Source organism: Triturus cristatus, chromosome 8, assembly GCF_964204655.1.
Source record: "Triturus cristatus chromosome 8, aTriCri1.1, whole genome shotgun sequence".
In the NCBI taxonomy this organism is placed as follows: domain Eukaryota; kingdom Metazoa; phylum Chordata; class Amphibia; order Caudata; family Salamandridae; genus Triturus; species Triturus cristatus.
Window position 1 is genome coordinate 1,419,212,329 of NC_140591.1, and position 17,841 is coordinate 1,419,230,169.

A 17,841-nucleotide genomic window follows, 5' to 3' on the forward strand; every position below is an offset into this window, starting at 1 on the left:
TGAAAGCGGTGGCTAACTGGATGGCATCTAACTTCCTGCAATGCAATGTTGCTAAGACAGAAGTGATGCTATTCGGGGAGGCTAAACTCCTGTGGTCACCGGATTGGTGGCCCCAAGATCTGGGTCCAGTCCCTGAACCCAAACACGTAGTGAAAAATCTTGGGGTAAGACTGGATCAGGAGTTATCCCTAAAACACCATGGCAACCAAGTGGTGGGCTCTTGTTTCCACATTATTGGTATGTTACGGTAAGTCTTCCCTTTGCTGCCAGATTCTGCTAGAAAGACTTTGGTGCAGGCTTTAGTAATGAGTCGATTGGACTATTGTAATGGGCTACTATTGGCAGCAAATGAGGGAGTAATTTCTAGACTCCAGGTGGTCCAGAATACTGCTGCCCGCCTTGTCCTAAATCAACCCCCTCGCACTCCCTCCAAACCTCTGTTAACGAAGCTTCACTGGCTATCCATCAGACAAAGGGTGAAGTTTAAAGTCTGTTGTATTATACACAAATGCCTGCATGGGATGGGCCCTGCATATTTGTCTCAGAAATTATCCCCTTATGTAACATTGCGTCCTCTGAGATCCAGTACACAGGCTTTGCTGTGTGTACCCAGAGTAAAAAGAACAAGACAGGGAGCTAGAGCCCTTTCAGTTGCCGGGCCCACTCTTTGGAATAACCTCCCATTATCCCTAAGACTCTGTGATTATTATCTCCCTTTTAGGAAGCAATTAAAAACATACCTATTTCAGAACTAATTATTATGACACACCGCTTAGCCCTCTTTTACTGTAGGATGGTCGACCAACGGCGCGGAGATACTCCTTCGGGAGTCGAGTCTAGCGCGTTACAAGCCTATAAATAAATAAATAAATAAAGGTCACCGAGAGACTTGTGAATGCCCAGCTGATTAGCTTCATCGAAGAGCACACCATCCGTGACGCCTCCCAGTCTGGATTCCGTAGCAATGACAGCACCGAGACCGCCCTCCTCGCTGCCACTGACGACATCTGCATGCTACTCGACCAGGGTCACACCGCTGCCCTCATCCTTCTAGACCTCTCCGCAGCCTTCAACAATGTCTCCCACAGCACACTCGCAACCAGACTCCGCGACGCAGGGATACAAGGAGCTGCCCTCGACTGGATCCAATCCTTTCTCACCGGCAGAACCCAGAGGATCAGACTCCCTCCCTTCATCTTCAACCCCACCGATAACGACTGCAGAGTACCCCAGGATTCTTCACTCAGCCCCACACTCTTCAACATGTACATGGCCCCCCTCGCCACCATCGTAAGACAGCATGGGCTCAGCATTGTATCCTACGCCGATGACACCCAGCTCATTCTCTCACTCACGAAGAAACCCGAAGACACCAGACTCCGCTTCCAAGAAGGAATGAAGAACGTGGCAGCCTGGATGAAAGACAGCTGTCTGATGCTCAACTCAGAAGATCGAGGTTCTCATCCTCGGACCCTGCACATCCGCCTGGAACACCACCTGGTGGCCCTACGTCCTAGGAAATCCACCGATCCCTACGGACCACGCACAAAACCTCGGCATCATCCTGGACTCCTTCCTCTCCATGAATCGCCAGATCAACGCCGTCACTTCCACCAGCTTCAACTGCCTGCGCATCCTCCGTAAGACCCTCAAAGGGATCGCCCCAGACTGCAGAAAGACCATCACCCATGCGCTCATAACCAGTAGACTTGACTACGGCAACGCCTTATACGCCGGAATCAACTGAGCCCTACTACACACACTCCAGACGATCCAGAACGCCGCCGCAGACTCATCCTCGGGACTCCGTGCCATGAACACATGACCCAACACCTGCGAAACCTCCACTGGCTCCCCGTCGAGAAGAGGATCACTTTCAAACTCCTCAACCACGCCTACAAATCCCTCAACAACATCGGACCCAAATACCTCAACAAGAGAGTTTCTTTCCACGTACCGAAAAGGAACCTCAGCTCTGCCAACCTCGCCCTGGCAGAGATCCCTTGCATCCGTAGAACAAGAACAGGCGGGGGAGCCTTCTTCTACATCGCAGCCAAGACTTGGAACGAGCTCCCCGTGCACATCAGACGCTCCCCAACCCTGCGAACTTTCAGGAAGGACCTCAAGACATGGCTCTTCGACTGATCCGATGCTGCGACTGTTCCGGATCTCCCCCACGCCAGCGCCTTGAGACCCTCACGGGTGAGTAGAGAGCTTTACAAACCCTTGATTGATTGATTGATTGAAAGTTCTGACCTGCCAAGAGATGCCTGTTGCTGTGTTGGGCATCTGGATGTTGTTCCTGCTGCTGGGAGCTGGAAAAGAGACGCGACTAAGAGAAGCGCAACGCATCTGCACCCGTTTCCGACGCATCGCCGATGTGCCACTGAAGAAACAGATGCAGCGCCTGCCCGTGGCTGGAGAAATCGCCGCACGCTCAATCCTGTCCACCGATCTCCGAAGTCCGCGATCACTGCACCGATTCAGACGCAGGCCCAGCTGTGTGGCTGCAAGAACCAACGCATTGTGGGATCCCCGCTGGAGAGACCAATGCAGCACTGTTGCCACTGCATCGAGAACCGCAGCATTCCCAATCCCCATGCATCGCACCTGGGCCACAAGTCTACAAGAACGCCGGGGTGGTAATAAGAAACCAACGCATCACCTACCCACACAGTAATAAACCAACGCATCACCTCCCCTTCAGTATGGAACCGACGCATTACCTCCCCTGAGTGGCAGTAAGGAACCAATGCATCACCTCCCTGAAGTAAGGAACCGACGCATCACCTTCCATGGGCGTAAGCAACTGACACATCACCTTCCCTGCGGCTGTTTTTGTTTATGATTGTGAAGTATCCAAGGTACTTTGTGTTGAAAGTGTCACATCTATAGTTTGCTATGGACAGAACTGTTTTTACCTTCAAAGAATCACATTTTGATTATTGTATGTTGGATTTTTGTTGTTTTGGCCTTATTGGTTTAGATAAAGATTACTTATTTTTCTAAAATGGTGTGGTGTCCATTTGTAGTGTTTTCACTGTATTACTGTATGTGTGCACAGATGGTTTACACAATGGCACTGAAATAAGCCTGTCTGCTTGTGCCAAGCTACCAAGGGGAAGAGCAGGGGTTATTTTAGAAGTGTATCCCCCTTACCCTGACTAGGAAGAAGGATCCCTACTTGGACAACGGTGCAAACCATTGCCAACTAGAGACCCCCATTTCCAACACTAATGATATAAGAAGACAGTCTCTGTATAAGAAAGTTTTGTTGATCTAAATATATGACCAACAAAGAGCTGGATATATATGTATCATAATGACCTATATTGAGAAAACGTTCCTCAAATATTTCATTAGTCTTTGCTCAAAAAATAGGCAATGCTATCTGGTTTGTGAAAACGCCAACGAGTTGTCATTCTTTTCACAGGATTGGTTATTAGAGTGTGAAAAGAAAGGACAACACTAACTCTAAGAGGCTAGAAAAGGGAGAAACACCTTCAAGACAAAGATCGCACAATGATATGGAAAACATCAGGAGTATTATCAAAAGGAGGAAACCAAGCCATGATGCAGGATCTATCATCCCAAACAAAGACAGCCCGAATCTGTTTAAAATCACTGTGGTCTTCAGGCATGTTCAATCCACACCACTTTCAAGAGCTACAGACTCCTCTAAAGAATGGTTAAGTAGTATAATACTAAGGGTCCTATTTAGAGTTCGCTGGAAGGGTACTCCGTTGCAAAGGCGACGGAGTACTCTATCTACCAAACTCTCAGTCCGCCTAGCCAATTTTGAATTGTGTGGACTGCCAGATTTAATCCAACGGAGTAAAATTCACTCGGTTGGCGTAAGCCTTTTTCTAACTCTGTGGGTGTAAACCTTCTTCCAATGGCCCGAGGAAGTATGGGTCGTCAGAGGTAACCCATCTGAATGCCACCCTATTTAGAGTGGGGAGTTAGAGGTTTTTTTTTCTTCTTCACTATCCGTCACCACCAGGAATATCCTGGCTGTGAGGGACAGTTAAAAAAATTGAAAAAAATGATCCCACATCATGGGAGAAAACTCCCATGGTGTTCTGGCCATTAGCTTTTAATTTCTGCCAAAAGAAAACTCCACCTTGAGAGGCTTTTTTGGAAAAGTAAAAACTTAAAAGTTTGATGTAAGAGTCAGTAACGAATGATGTATACACACACCAAATTCTTAAGTGGCTTTATATAAACCACCATGGAAGCAGTTCAAACAAACCCATAGTGTTCACCGCAGGGCGGAGTAAAGGCAGGGTGACCGATGTAAAATTCTCCGCCACCCTTAGTGCCTTTATTCTGTCTAACAAACTCTAAATCGGGTCTTAACTCAGAGATATTCAATGTGGAGAAATCATGAACACCAAATATATTTTAAGTTGCAGAGCAGATATTCACTATCACCAAGCTCAGCTTTGAGCTGAAATTATAAAACATATACAGCAGTTACGAAGCAGATTTGGAATATCATCCTATATCAGAGACCTCACTGAGCACAATAAGGAAGAGTTCAGATGGGCAGAATGTACACTTGTATTGGAGTGAATAATTGCCAAAATGGATCATTAAATCATAAAGCTATTGCTCCATAGATGTTCCAGGATAACTGGATGAGAAGGTTTCACTTGTGTGCAGGACTTCCTGTCCCCCAAGAGCCTTCTAGGCCCAGCTCTGCTCAGATCCTATGTACTGAGTGCACTCTTTCATAAGGAAATGTAGGTTTATTCATCCGTCATGTGGCTGAAGTTGCTAATCAGAACCCACTCATGTTATGTCCACTCCCAGTGGTGTCCTCAGGGAGGACAATCAGGTGTGTGTAGGCTGCACATAGTAGAAGAGTATCAAATGTAAGCATATAAAATCACCAGACCGGAACTACATCAAGCTCCTGAATAGTTCCGTAGCATTACACGCATTATAGTTAAAGTTTGTTTGTAAAATTAATATAATTAAAGTTTCAGCCTCTTACAAAAACTCACATTTGGTCTTTGAATTCAAGGATGGCCGGCACTCAATTTGTCATAAATTAAACATAGTCATTAATAAATCGCAAAGCTTTTCAAATTAAATTCGCTGGAAATCACATGCGGGTAGTCACAGACACTGTTGCAGGCTTACAGTCGGCAAGCTTACCAAAGAAGTAAAACAGATGCTAGTGAAGAAAAATAGTTTGGAGGAAAGATATAGGTGGAATATCACATTTAATATGCAATGATACTGTTTGAAAGATTGCAAAACTAGTGAGAGGCAACAGGAGAATGTAAAAAGCTGATATGATTAGACTGTGGTTAGGAATTGTATGGTATGGAAGTGGATGAATCCAGAGGTGGAGAGAGGTAGACTTGAGTGTACAACACATATTGGTGCCTCACTGCAGGTACTGATAGTTTTATTTTACTTGGAGTCATTAGTTTTACCCCAAAAAAGTTCCGCTGTATGGTGAGGACGAGAGTAGGTTGCTAAGGGGAAATAAGGAGAATAGATCCGTTGTGGCAGTGCCATACTTGTAGGTGGGGTCCTGGGAAGGGAAAAAGTGGAGAGAGTGCAGGATCAACTCAAAGTGTCATGAAGGAAACTGCATTCAGCTGGAGGGGAGATTAGACCGGTGACAGGGGCACACTCAGTTGGGGAAATAGAAACATGGAGGTAAGGATATGTGGCATACGGAAACAGAGTTGATGAAGTGCATTGCGAAACAAGACTTTTAAAGTTATGATATGAAGCCGAAGGGGCTTCACATCCTGATAAAGACCAGAAAAAAACTCCTATCGCAATACTTGGAGAGTTTGCTTTGATGTACGGAAAGGAACACCAAAATTACTTATCTACTTCAGACACAGGGGCAAGGGGCATTTGCACTTTAATTTCTAAATCTGTCCCACTGCACAGGCTGAACTATTAAAGGCTTTAGATGGACATGTGACAATTAAGAAGAGGTCCTCCTTTAAGCGGATCGTGTGTGTGCCCCAATCAATAAAAAGGGACTTTGTATGACTTTGCTTGATGCCAAGTTTATGAGCTAATGTATCTTTGATTGGGGATACCTAGGCCAAGCATGAATATGTCAATGCAATGTTCTGGAGATAGATGCAGGCGGCGGCTGATGTCAGGAATTTACTGCAATACAATTAGTTGATCCTATGGGTACAAACACAGCACAGAATAATTACATTCTTTTTCTTGTATAGCTTTTTTAGGCACCTACTGTGGAGCTGGAAGGATGGTTCAGAGAGTTAAGCAAGTACTCAACCAGCTCTGTTTCCAGGTTCTGAGCAAGTCTCAAGGCCAACTCAGCCTTTCATCTTTACAAGATCAAAAAAGTGAGTCCCAAAAAATTGGTTAATAGGGATACTTATGTACAGGACTTAGAATCAGTCAAATTATGCCCTGCATGCCAACAAGTTTTTGTTATTATCTGTTGATGCAGAGAGCATCCACAGCAAGGAACTGCTACCACATACTTTCTCCTACAACTCAAGAGTGCTCCTTTGGATGGGATGGCCAAACGGCAGGCACTTTAGGTCTACTTGAACACTCAAGCCAGGCTCGGTGAAGGATACAGCATCAGAAGGCTAAAGAGTTTCGTCTATAGCAGTTTGAGTTGCTTGTGCATGCATTCGTCCCAGTGCCAACTTTAAGTTGTGCATTGGGAGAGGAGTGCATTGAAAATGCAAGAGTTCTGAAATCTGTTGTTGGCACTCCGTGGTTGATGTTACCAAGGTTAATGCTTCAGGCAATATGGGAAGACCTGGCGGTTCCTAGACTCCATATATTAAACCTAGCTTTAGGGCTGGCTTGGAAAGACATAGCCAAAAGAGGGGATGTCCACAGCTCCCATCGCAGGACAAGTACTGTGATGATCTAGACCAGTGGTTCTTAATCTGTGGTCCAAGGACCCCTGGGGTCTACCATGCCTTCTCAGAGAATTAGATAATATGTAAAGAATAATAAAGTGTATGTACATAAACAAGCAAAATGTAAAATATAATTTTATTAAAAATTCTTTAAATGTGAAGGAATTTGAAAGTGGAGGCTTCAACAGTGAGGTATAGCTTGGATCCTATGGCACAGTGAAAAATGGACCCACGTCTGGGTGTACTGTTTGCCACTGAGGGTGTAACATCAGTGACTCAAAGGTGATGGAGGGAATGTTTGCAAAACATCTAACTACTGGCAATCGCTTGGGGTAGTAATTCAGCCCATCACTTTTTGCCACTTCAACACTAGAGACAAAGGTCCACCTTATGCAAATCAGAACTGATCCAAGCTATACCTCACGGGCGAGGCCTAACAAGGCTAAAACCAGTCTGGGGTTGCTTTGGATCCCTTCTGGTGTGTGCCTTATCTAGAAGTTTGGGCTGCAGTGTTCCAATGAACAGCAGGGTTAGTACTGATTTGCATAAAGTGGGCCTTTGTCCAGAGTGGCATAATGTGTGAAAAACTCTGTGTTGGAATGCTACCCGAGCGATTGCCAGTGGTTAGACTACTTGTAAGCATTCTTCCCATCACCTTTTGTATGACTTATACTTTTGAAAGCATCCCGTGGGACATGGTATTTTATGCTGTTACTACTTGGTAATCAGTCGCAGCACAAAATGAAGGTGGGGTGGCAAACAGTTAATCTGCAACTCAGCCTTAGAACTTCAGGTCTTTCATTTGTCCAATACCATGTATCCAGTGAGCACCATTACCTCTTAATACACACTGAATACACATTGAATACATGTCACAGCCCTAATACATTTTTACAGGGTATAGGACCGGATGCACGTATAATGTATTTGCTAACAGTGATTGCAATCTGCGCACCAACTTTTTGCAAATCCAACTGTATTTTGCAAACTGTCCTATGTACTAATGTACGAGTTACTTACCTTCGGTAATGATGTATCTGGTAGAGACGATTCTAGCCGCAGATTCCTTCACGTAGAATTATCCCCAGGCGTAAGTCTGGATCCGGAAAACGTTCTTGCCCAGCATCCCTGCGCATCGTGGGGACGGCATCACGCGACACCGCCCAGGCGTCGTCCACGTACGTGACGTCAGTGAGGTGACTTAAGTCCCACCCCGGGGCACCTACGTCAGTTTTCTTCGGAGAACTTTTACGCGCCACAACGCGGAGCCAGCAGACAAAACTGTGAGAGTATAGGAACAGTGTGCGAAAGAGCCGAAAAAGGAATGGTGAGGAACAACACCATAAAGAGCAGTGCTCGGCACTGCAGTACCCAAAGGCAGGGAAAGAATAAAGAACAGAGCAGCAACCCTGCCAGTATAGAGACAGCCCCCCCGGAGACAAGGGACATACGTAAAAATTGCACGATAACATGCAACAGGACTACAACCCCAACCAAAGACCAGGAAGGGGAACCAGTCGAGGACACACAGGGAACGACAAAACTCCAAGAAATCCCCATCACAGAGTGTGACAACCCCCATCAGGAACAAGGGCAGAGGCACAGCAAAAAGACGCCAACAACAAGGATCGCAAAGAGCCAGAAGTACCAACAGACCTATCCTCCCATGTGACAACGGGGAGGGAAAAGGGACAGCCTGACAGAAAGAGGGAAAGAATGTACTCATAGAAGACACAGCCACCCACAGGGAAGCAAGTGCAAAAGACCAAATCACAAGCCGTCGCAGAACGGGGGGGAAGGGCAGGCCGTGAAGGAATCTGCGGCTAGAATCGTCTCTACCAGATACATCGTTACCGAAGGTAAGTAACTCGTACATCTGATAGAGACTACTAGCAGCGGATTCCTTCACATAGAATAGATACCCTAGCCATACCCGAGGGGAAGGAGGGTCTGCGAGAGGACCCCACCCACCGGGGCACAACAGATGGCCGCACAGGGCAGAGTCCGAAAACAGGATGAGGAGCCCTGTCCCCCAGGCAAAGGGAAAAGAAGAGAAGAAGATAGCCTGTCCTCATTCAGCAGAGGAAACAAGGCAAGGCGCAAAGAGGCCAAACACCCCACACCCGTGTGAGGCAACAAAACATCCGCCCAAGCCAAGGCAAGGAAAGGAGCACCGAAGGAGAAGAGCAACCTAGAGACTCCAAGGAGAAGAGGCAGAGCAAAGGCAATCCCAGACAGGACGGTGCCGGCAGCAAGAAGCAGGCGGAAGCCGAAAAGGGGAACTCAAGGTCACCCAGGATGAATCGTCCAACGCCCCGCAGGGACAGACTGCGCCCGCAAGAGGGTCCTGAAGCCACTGAAGTCATCTGCGGCGTTCCTCAAGGCTCCTCGCTCAGTCCAACCCTCTTCAACGTGTACATGAGCCCCCTCGCAGACATCTCCCGCCAGCACAACCTCAACTTCATCTCCTACGCCGACGACACCCAGCTGATTCTCTCCCTCACCAACGACCCCGCCACCGCCAGAGCCAACCTCCACGAAGGGATGAAAGAGGTAGCCGAATGGATGAAGAACAGCCGCCTGAAACTGAACTCGGACAAGACGGAAGTCCTCATCCTGGGTTCCTCACCCTCCGCCTGGGACGACTCCTGGTGGCCCCCCGCCCTAGGCAGCGCACCCAAACCAACAGACCACGCACGCAACCTGGGCTTCATCCTGGACTCCACCCTCTCCATGACCAGACAAGTCAACGCCGTCTCCTCGTCGTGCTTCAACATCCTGCGCATGCTACGAAAGATCTTCCGGTGGATCCCCACCGAGACCAGGAAGACGGTCACCCAGGCCCTCGTCACCAGCCGTCTGGACTACGGCAACTCCCTCTACGCCGGAACCACCGCCAAACTCCAGAAAAGACTTCAGCGGATCCAGAACGCCTCAGCACGACTCATCCTGGACATCCCCCGTCGCAGCCACATCTCCGGACACCTGAGAGACCTGCACTGGCTCCCGGTCACCAAGAGAATCACCTTCCGCCTCCTCACCCACGCACACAAAGCCCTCCACAACCAAGGCCCAGGATACCTCAACAGCCGCCTCAACTTCTACGCTCCCAAACGCCAGCTCCGATCGACCGGCCACGCCCTCGCCACCGTCCCCCGCATCCGAAGAGCCACCACAGGGGGACGGTCCTTCTCCTTCCTCGCCGCCAGGACGTGGAACTCCCTCCCGACCCACCTCCGCCTGACCCAGGACCACCTCGCCTTCAGGAAGCAACTCAAGACCTGGCTGTTCGAGCAGTAGCGGACCTCCCTCCCCTAGCGCCTTGAGACCCTCTGGGTGAGTAGTGCGCTATATAAATGCTTGATTGATTGATTGATTGATTGATTGAAGTCAGGGACCATTCCCCCCACAGGGAGAAGAGGTAGAACCGAGTGCAAGGCCCACTGGAAGCAGCGGAGAAGGCATGATGACAGTCCCACTAAAGCCCCAAGAAGGCACAACGGTGCAGAAAGAACAAGAGGGTGACACTGGCAAGCTCCGCCAGACACCAGGGACACCACAGAACGAAACACTCAAAGCAAAAAGTCGAAGAAGAAGGTTGCATCCGCAACATACCATAACGCCACGAAGAGCAGAAGCCCGCAGGCGACCACAACTCCCCAGCACATACCGGGACTATATAACAGCCAACCCTGCCCCACATAGGGCATGTCATATCCCAAGACATGGGAACCTTTTAGGAAGAAACTTCCGCAGCAGAGGACAACAAAAAAACAAGACCTGCGGCAAAAAACCCCACAGGAGGCCTATCAAGCAGCCAGAGGGGAAAAGCAGAAGGCCCAATCTCAGGCCCAGCATGATATAAAAAACCCAAGGGAAAAACACACAGTCAAAAAGGGCTGGCCAGCAGCCAACAGAACCACAGCCTCAGCAAGGAGGACTCGAGTGGCCATGAAGCACACAGAACAGACAACCGGGGCGACCCGCCCCAACGGAAGAACAGCTCCAAGAACCAGATCAACATGCAGGTCACTGAGGAGGAGGACAAGGAGGGGGAGGGGGAGGAGGAGGAGGAGGAAGCCCTGCCAAGAACCTCTGGATGGCTGAGTCCACAGGGACATGGAACAAAAGAGCACCATCAAAGGGAAGGTCTACCAGCCGTCATCGAACATTCTCCGGGAACACACTGTCCCGAAGCCAGGCATGGCGACGAAGGGCAACCGAAGAAGCCATGGCACGACCCAGAACCTCCGAGATGTCCAGAGCGGAGCGAAGGATAAACGCCGCCAGCTCCCGACCATCCAAGACATGGTGTCTCAAATCCACACAGGCACCCTCCTGAGAAGCGGCAGACATAAGGGACTCCGCCGAGTCCCACAAGCAAGAAGTGGCTCTAGCCAAAACACACAGTGTGTTAAGGGGCCACAGAGCCGCACTGGTTGAGGCAAACATATTGCGTTTCCAGGAGTCCAGCCAGCTGGCCTCCCGTGACGGGGGAGAGAACAGCAGCGGCAAAGCAGGAAAGGCACACTGCAAAAGTGGGCCTCCGGTCGAAGGGTGAAGAGAAAGGCACACTGGATCACGCGGTGCAGAAGGAGCTGGGGCACCGGGTCCCCTGTGGCGGGACGGCCCCAAGTCCCCAAGAGAGAAGAGTGGAGTGATCCCTCGAAGGGAAACAACAGTTTCCTACCACCAGAGCCCTGATGGAGAACCTCCAGAAGATGATCTGCGGGAAAATGGGAAGCTGGATCACCCATGCGCAAAATTCCCACAGCTGTGGAAACAGCGCGGGCAAAAGCCGCACCCGCCTCCGTAGGGCCCCGCGGAGGGGAAGGCAGCTCCTCGTTCGGTGACGGCTGCAAGCTAAGGCGGCCATCCCCCAAGCCAACTGGAAGAAGGAAGGCCCAAGGCTGGAAGGAAGGAAGAGGGACCGAGGGGTGGGGGACCTGCGGCTCCTCCGGCGAAGACCGGGGTCGTGGTGACAGCGAGGAGCCGCCTTTAGATGCCGTTGGGGGGAAAAAGCCGTGACACGGCGGCCCATCTTCGGCGAGGATGACACCAGCAACCGCCAAACCTCTGGAGAAGAGAAGGCGTCCGAAGACGAGTCAACGACCCGACGTCGGCCCGGCGCCGTAGAGTCCGCAACCTGAGTCAGGACACCGTCGTCGACCGGCGCCGGAGGAGACGCGGGGGCGACCTCTGACACAGCACACGGCGCAGGAGACCAGAGCTGGGCCGGAGCCGGGTGGCAAAGGGGTGGCGGAGGGACGAGAGGGGGGCGGCGAAGGGACGAGAGGGGCCCGGGGAGGGACGAGGAGTCCCCCGCCAGCCGCAACTCGTGGCAGGGCGAGATTGGCCCTCTGCCGACCACTGTGGCGCCGCCAGGGCCAGCAGGTGCCGGCGCCATAGCGTCGTCACCTCGGACAAGGCCGCCGCCTGTCCCGAGGACTGAGAGGGGCTCGAGGGTGCGACCCGAGCCCCGGCGACCTCCCGCGACTCCACAGGGACTCCCGCGGGAGTTTGCAGCGAAGTAGAGGCGCCGTGGTCCAAAGGAGGGACCCCCGAAGGGCCGCACCCCAACGGCACCACATCCTCCGAGCCTGGATCCGAACCAGTCGGTGCCGGGGCCGGAGCCGCCGGCGACGCCGCGGAGGGCCACGCACACTGCAAGGGATCCGCTGACGTCCCAGGAGGGGAAGGAGGAGGAAGAGGAGAAGCCAGGTAGGCCTGCAAAGCCGCTGCAAATGTCTCCATCTGGGCTCTGGTTGCCCCCACGCTGGGAAACGGCGGATAAGGGGAGGACACGCGGGGCCGCACCACCCGCGGAGAGCCCACGCCCCCGACAGGCCGGAACCCGACCCTCGGGGACAAACTGCGACACTTACCAATAGGTGAGCGGCGCTCTTGCGACCTGAGAAAAGATCGAAGTCGGCGAGGGAAGCCGCGGGTCCGAGAACCCTCCGCAGGGGCCGGGTGAGGTGACGACACACGAGCCGAAAGAAGTTTCATCCGGCGCTTCCGCCGGGACTTCGGCTTCATCTGGTGGCACGCCTCACAATCAGTGGAGTCGTGGTGCTCCCCCAAACACCACATACAGATGGGGTGAGGATCCGTTGCCGACATGAGGCGGCCACACGACGAGCAAGTTTTAAAGCCCGAAGGCATTCGCACACTGTTCCCACACACGCAGCAATAGCGTTAGGGAAAGGCCTAAACAGGCCCAGAGCACAAACCAGTTGCATGCGGAAAAGTAAAAAACTGCCGTAGGCGCGCTGGGGTGGGACTTATGTGGCCTCACTGACGTCAGGTACGCGGACGACGCCTGGGCGGAGTCGCGTGATGCCGTCCCCCCCGGCGCGCAGGGATGCTGGGCAAGAAAGTCTCACGCCTGGGGATAATTCTACGTGAAGGAATCTGCGGCTAGTAGTCTCTATCAGATAGTTCGGTTAACAAAATACCAAAGAACGGTGGTTTGCAATTTGATGCACCTCTTGAATATTAATGGGGTAGATTGCAAATTACCATCCACTAGAATTCACTGCCATCACAGGGATGGTGGGCTGCTGGGGTCAGCTGACCACCATGTCTGTGATTGTTTTTAAATAATGCAATCTTTTTGCATTTTTTTTAATGCAGTCCATTTTAATTAAAGAAAAATGGGAAGCATTTACCAAAAAATAAGAAACGTTTGTAAAAACTATTTTTAAGAGTAGGCAGTCGAAACCTTGGATCACTGCCTATGCCTAATTTTTTTATTTTGGACCATTCACAAAGGGGACTGCGTCTCATGGGGACCTCTTCCTGTTTGCGAATATTCCTTCCTTTCAGGTGTCGGTAAAATATGAATGTTTTGCGATCGCATTTCTGTTGAAAAACATGAATACATCCTCAAGGAACCACTATTTGGAAGGAGCACCCTAAACATGCCCTTTCTAAATAACAATTCCTTGTGATTTCTTTAACCCATTTAGCAATTCAGTAACATGTTACCGAATCGCAAAATACATTAATTGCATTTGAAAACTGCATTATATTGTTGCAAACCCTGCGATGTACTTAATGCATTTAGTGATTTTAACAAAATGAAAATGACATACTAGCCTAGTACTCTAGATTTCGTTGGTTTTATTAAATTAAAAAAAAGAGTAATGCATTATTTGTACATGTACCTGGCCTGCCCTGCAGTGACCGAGGCATGAAGGAGTCGGACGTCTTTTCTGGTATGCTTGGGTGACAATGCATGCATCATCCACCTTCGGAGCCTTTGGAGATAGTGGTGAACGTGCCCTAGGAACAAGCAAGAACAAGGTGTAATCTTCAATTAAAAAGAATACTTTTTCTCATTATTAGCAGTACCCAGCATTGCCAGGCATTGCATATCTTGGAATTAACAGGCTAGCACCAAAAGAGCTTCAAACCATCTTTCCGCGGCGTTCCCCCAGTTTTTGGGATCCATAGACCTACGCCACGGTCTGAGGTCTGCAGTCCAGTCCGCACCCCCAGTTTGTGCAAAATGGCTTCCTCTTCATTGCCAGTGTAGCCCCAGTTATGACGAGACTGGCCTGACATTTTTTCAGGTCACCAATCAATCAATCAATCATAGGTTTGTTAAGCGCAACTTCTCACCCAATAGGGTCTCAAGGCACCAACATAACCAAAGAAGATGTCACCTATTAATTACATGCACTCTACTTTCTGTCAGTGACAAATCACATCCAAGGGTAAAGTAGAAGGTGTGCTCTCCACAATTGTGCATGGCCTCAGTGAGACAGGAAGGAACATATAACCCCGCCACAAATGCAATAGATCGTTTTTGAAAACGCTGCGTTATTTGTTCTTATTCATACTGAAGCTGTAAATAGAACGCTAGAGCAAAAAGATATATTGCCAAATAGACAAAACATGCGCAGATACTCCCTCGCTTGACAAAGCCATCACTAGACCTTGAGGGCCCAGACAAATTCAGAACTATAGCTAAAGTAAAGACTTGTCCAGGGTAATTGAATCGGGCATCAAAGCACAATTAGGGGCTCGCCTAGAAGGTAGTCTTGTTTGGGTGATCAACACTAGAAGGCCACGTAAATGACTGTCCTGCTGAGGCGTGCGGTGTATGGCCTTTCTACGTGGCTGCTTCCCCGAAATAAACGTTTTAAAATGGCTGCATTTGGCTACCTTGTGAAAAGACAGCCATTGTTGCACTTTTGGAACAGTCTGATACAGTTACGGTCTCCTGAAGTTCAGGGTGTAGTGCTTTATTTATGTTGAGAAATATCAAAATAGATATTTTTTAACAAAAATTAGCAAAGCCAGCAGGTCTCGCCAATGAGATCTATTGGCCTTGGCAATGACCCTTTGCCATGCTGGTCAGCAGCGCAGCTGTGCAGCATGGTAAAAAAATTGTTTTAAAAAAACGTGTTATGACGCAGCCAGCGCTAATGTGCTTTTTTATTTTAAAAAATTAGTTACAAAGGGGTGAGTGGGTTGGGGCGAGGCAACACGGAGGTATGCAGAGCGAGACAAAAAGACACGGTTGAGGGAAGAGAAGATGCGAGAGAATATGGCAAAGAAAACTGCCAACAGAAGCAGCTGCGAAGGGCTAAAGTTGCGAATGGACAACGAAGAGTGGATGGGTGGGCCAGGGATAGCAAACGGAGGGTGGGCGGAGGGGCCTGGGGAAGCAAACTGAGGGTGGGCGGGAGGGGCCTGGGGAAGCAAACTGAGGGTGGGCGGGAGGGGCCTGGGGAAGCAAACTGAGGGTGGGCGGGAGGGGCCTGGGGAAGCAAACTGAGGGTGGGCGGGAGGGGCCTGGGGAAGCAAACTGAGGGTGGGCGGGAGGGACCTGGGGAAGCAAACTGAGGGTGTGTGGGAGGGGTTTGGGAAAGCAAACGGAGGGTGGGCGGGAGGGGCTAGGGGAAGCAAACGGAGGGTGGGCGGGAAGGGCTTGGGGAAGCAAACGGAGGGTGGGCGGGAAGGGCTTGGGGAAGCAAACGGAGGGTGGGCGGGAGGGGCTTGGGGAAGCAAACGGAGGGTGGGCGGGAGGGGCTTGGGGAAGCAAACGGAGGGTGGGCGGGAGGGGCCGGGGAAGCAAACGGAGGGTGGGCGGGAGGGGCCGGGGAAGCAAACAGAGGGTAGGTGGGAGGGGCCGGGGAAGCAAACAGAGGGTGGGTGGAAGGGGCGGGGAAGCAAACAGAGGGTGGGTGGGAGGGGCGGGGAAGCAAACAGAGGGTGGGTGGGAGGGGCTGGGAAGCAAACAGAGGGTGGGTGGGAGGGGCTGGGAAGCAAACAGAGGGTGGGTGGGAGGGGCTGGGAAGCAAACAGAGGGTGGGTGGGAGGGGCGGGGAAGCAAACAGAGGGTGGGTGGGAGGGGCCGGGGAAGCAAACGGAGGGTGGGTGGGAGGGGCCGGGGAAGCAAACGGAGGGTGGGTGGGAGGGGCCAGGGAAGCAAACGGAGGGTGGGTGGAAGGGGCCAGGGAAGCAAACGGAGGGAGGGCAGGAGGCAAACGGAGGGTAGCTCGTGGGGGTCAGAGGAAGCAAACGGAGGGTGGGCGGGAGCGTCAGAGGAAGCAAACGGAGGGTGGGTGGGAGGCTCCGAGGAAGCAAATGGCGTGAGGGCCCGAAGTAGCAAACAGAGGGTGGACAGTAGGGTTCCGAGGAAGTACACGGAGGGTGGGCCGGAGGGTCCAAGGATGCAAACAGAGGGAGGTCAGGAGGTAAATGGAGGGTGGGTGGGAGGGTCTGGGGAAGCAGATGGAGGGTGGGTGGGAGGGTCTGGGGAAGCAGATGGAGGGTGGGTGGGAGGGTCTGGGGAAGCAGATGGAGGGTGGGTGGGAGGGTCTGGGGAAGCAAATGGAGGGTGGGTGGGAGGGTCTGGGGAAGCAAATGGAGGGTGGGTGGGAGGGTCTGGGGAAGCAAATGGAGGGTGGGTGGGAGGGTCCAGCGAAGCAAACGTAGAATGGGCGGGAGGGTCCGGGGAAGCAAACGGAAGGTGGACGGGAGATGGTGAGGAAGCAAAGGGAGGGTGGGCGGGAGTAGCCGTGGAAGCAAAGGGAGGGTGGGCGGGAGAGGCTGGGGAAGCAGACGGAGGGCGGGAGGAGAGGGGCTGGGGAAGCAGATGGAGGGGGGGTGGGAGGAGCTGGGGAAGCAGACGGAGGGTGGGTGGGAGGAGCTGGGGAAGCATACAGCGGGTGGGTTAGAGGGGCTGTGGAAGCAAATGGAGGGTGGGCGGTAGGGACCATAGAAGCAAACGGAGGGCGGCCGGGAGGGTACAAGGAAGCAAACGGAAGGAGGTCATGAGGCAAATGGAGGGCGGATGGGAGGGTCTGAGGAAGCAAACAGAGGGTGGGTGGGAGGGGCCGGGGAAGCAAACGGAGGGTGGGTGGAAGGGGCCAGGGAAGCAAACGGAGGGACGTCAGGAGGCAAACTGAGGGTAGCTCGGGGGGTCAGAGGAAGCAAATGGAGGGTGGGCGTGAGCGTCAGAGAAAGCAAACGGAGGATGGGTGGGAGGGTCCGAGGAAGCAAATGGCGGGAGGGTCCAAGGAAGCAAACAGAGGGTGGGCAGTAGGGTCAGAGGAAGTAAACGGAGGGTGGGCCGGAGGGTCCGAGGATGCAAACAGATTGAGGTCAGGAGACAAATGGTGGGCGGGTGGGAGAGTCTGAGGAAGCAAACGGAAGGTGGGCAGGAGGGTCATAGGAAGCAAAAAGAGGGTGGGAGGAGGGATCTGGGGAAACAAATGGAGGGTGGGTGGGAGGGTCCGGCAAATCAAACGAGGGTGGGGGAAGGGTCCGGGGAAGCAAACGGAAGGTGGGCGGGAGATGGTGAGGAAGCAAAGTGAGGGTGGGCGGGAGTAGCCGTGGAAGCAAAGGGAGGGTGTGCGTGAGAGGCTGGGGAAGCAGACGGAGGGAGGGCTGGAGGGGATGGGGAAGCAGACGGGAGGGCAGGAGGGGCTGGGGAAGCAGA

At 51.8% G+C, this 17,841-nt stretch overlaps 1 protein-coding gene across 1 annotated transcript in view; it reads right to left on the reverse strand.

The window, feature by feature from the left end:
• Positions 1-17,841, reverse strand: part of CCDC81 (coiled-coil domain containing 81) — a 316,574-nt gene that overhangs the window by 118,873 nt on the left and 179,860 nt on the right. Inside the window, exon 8 of the mRNA XM_085623150.1 lies at positions 14,054-14,171. Coding sequence (XP_085479276.1) covers positions 14,054-14,171 — 118 coding nt within the window. The remainder of the gene's footprint in view (positions 1-14,053; positions 14,172-17,841) is intronic.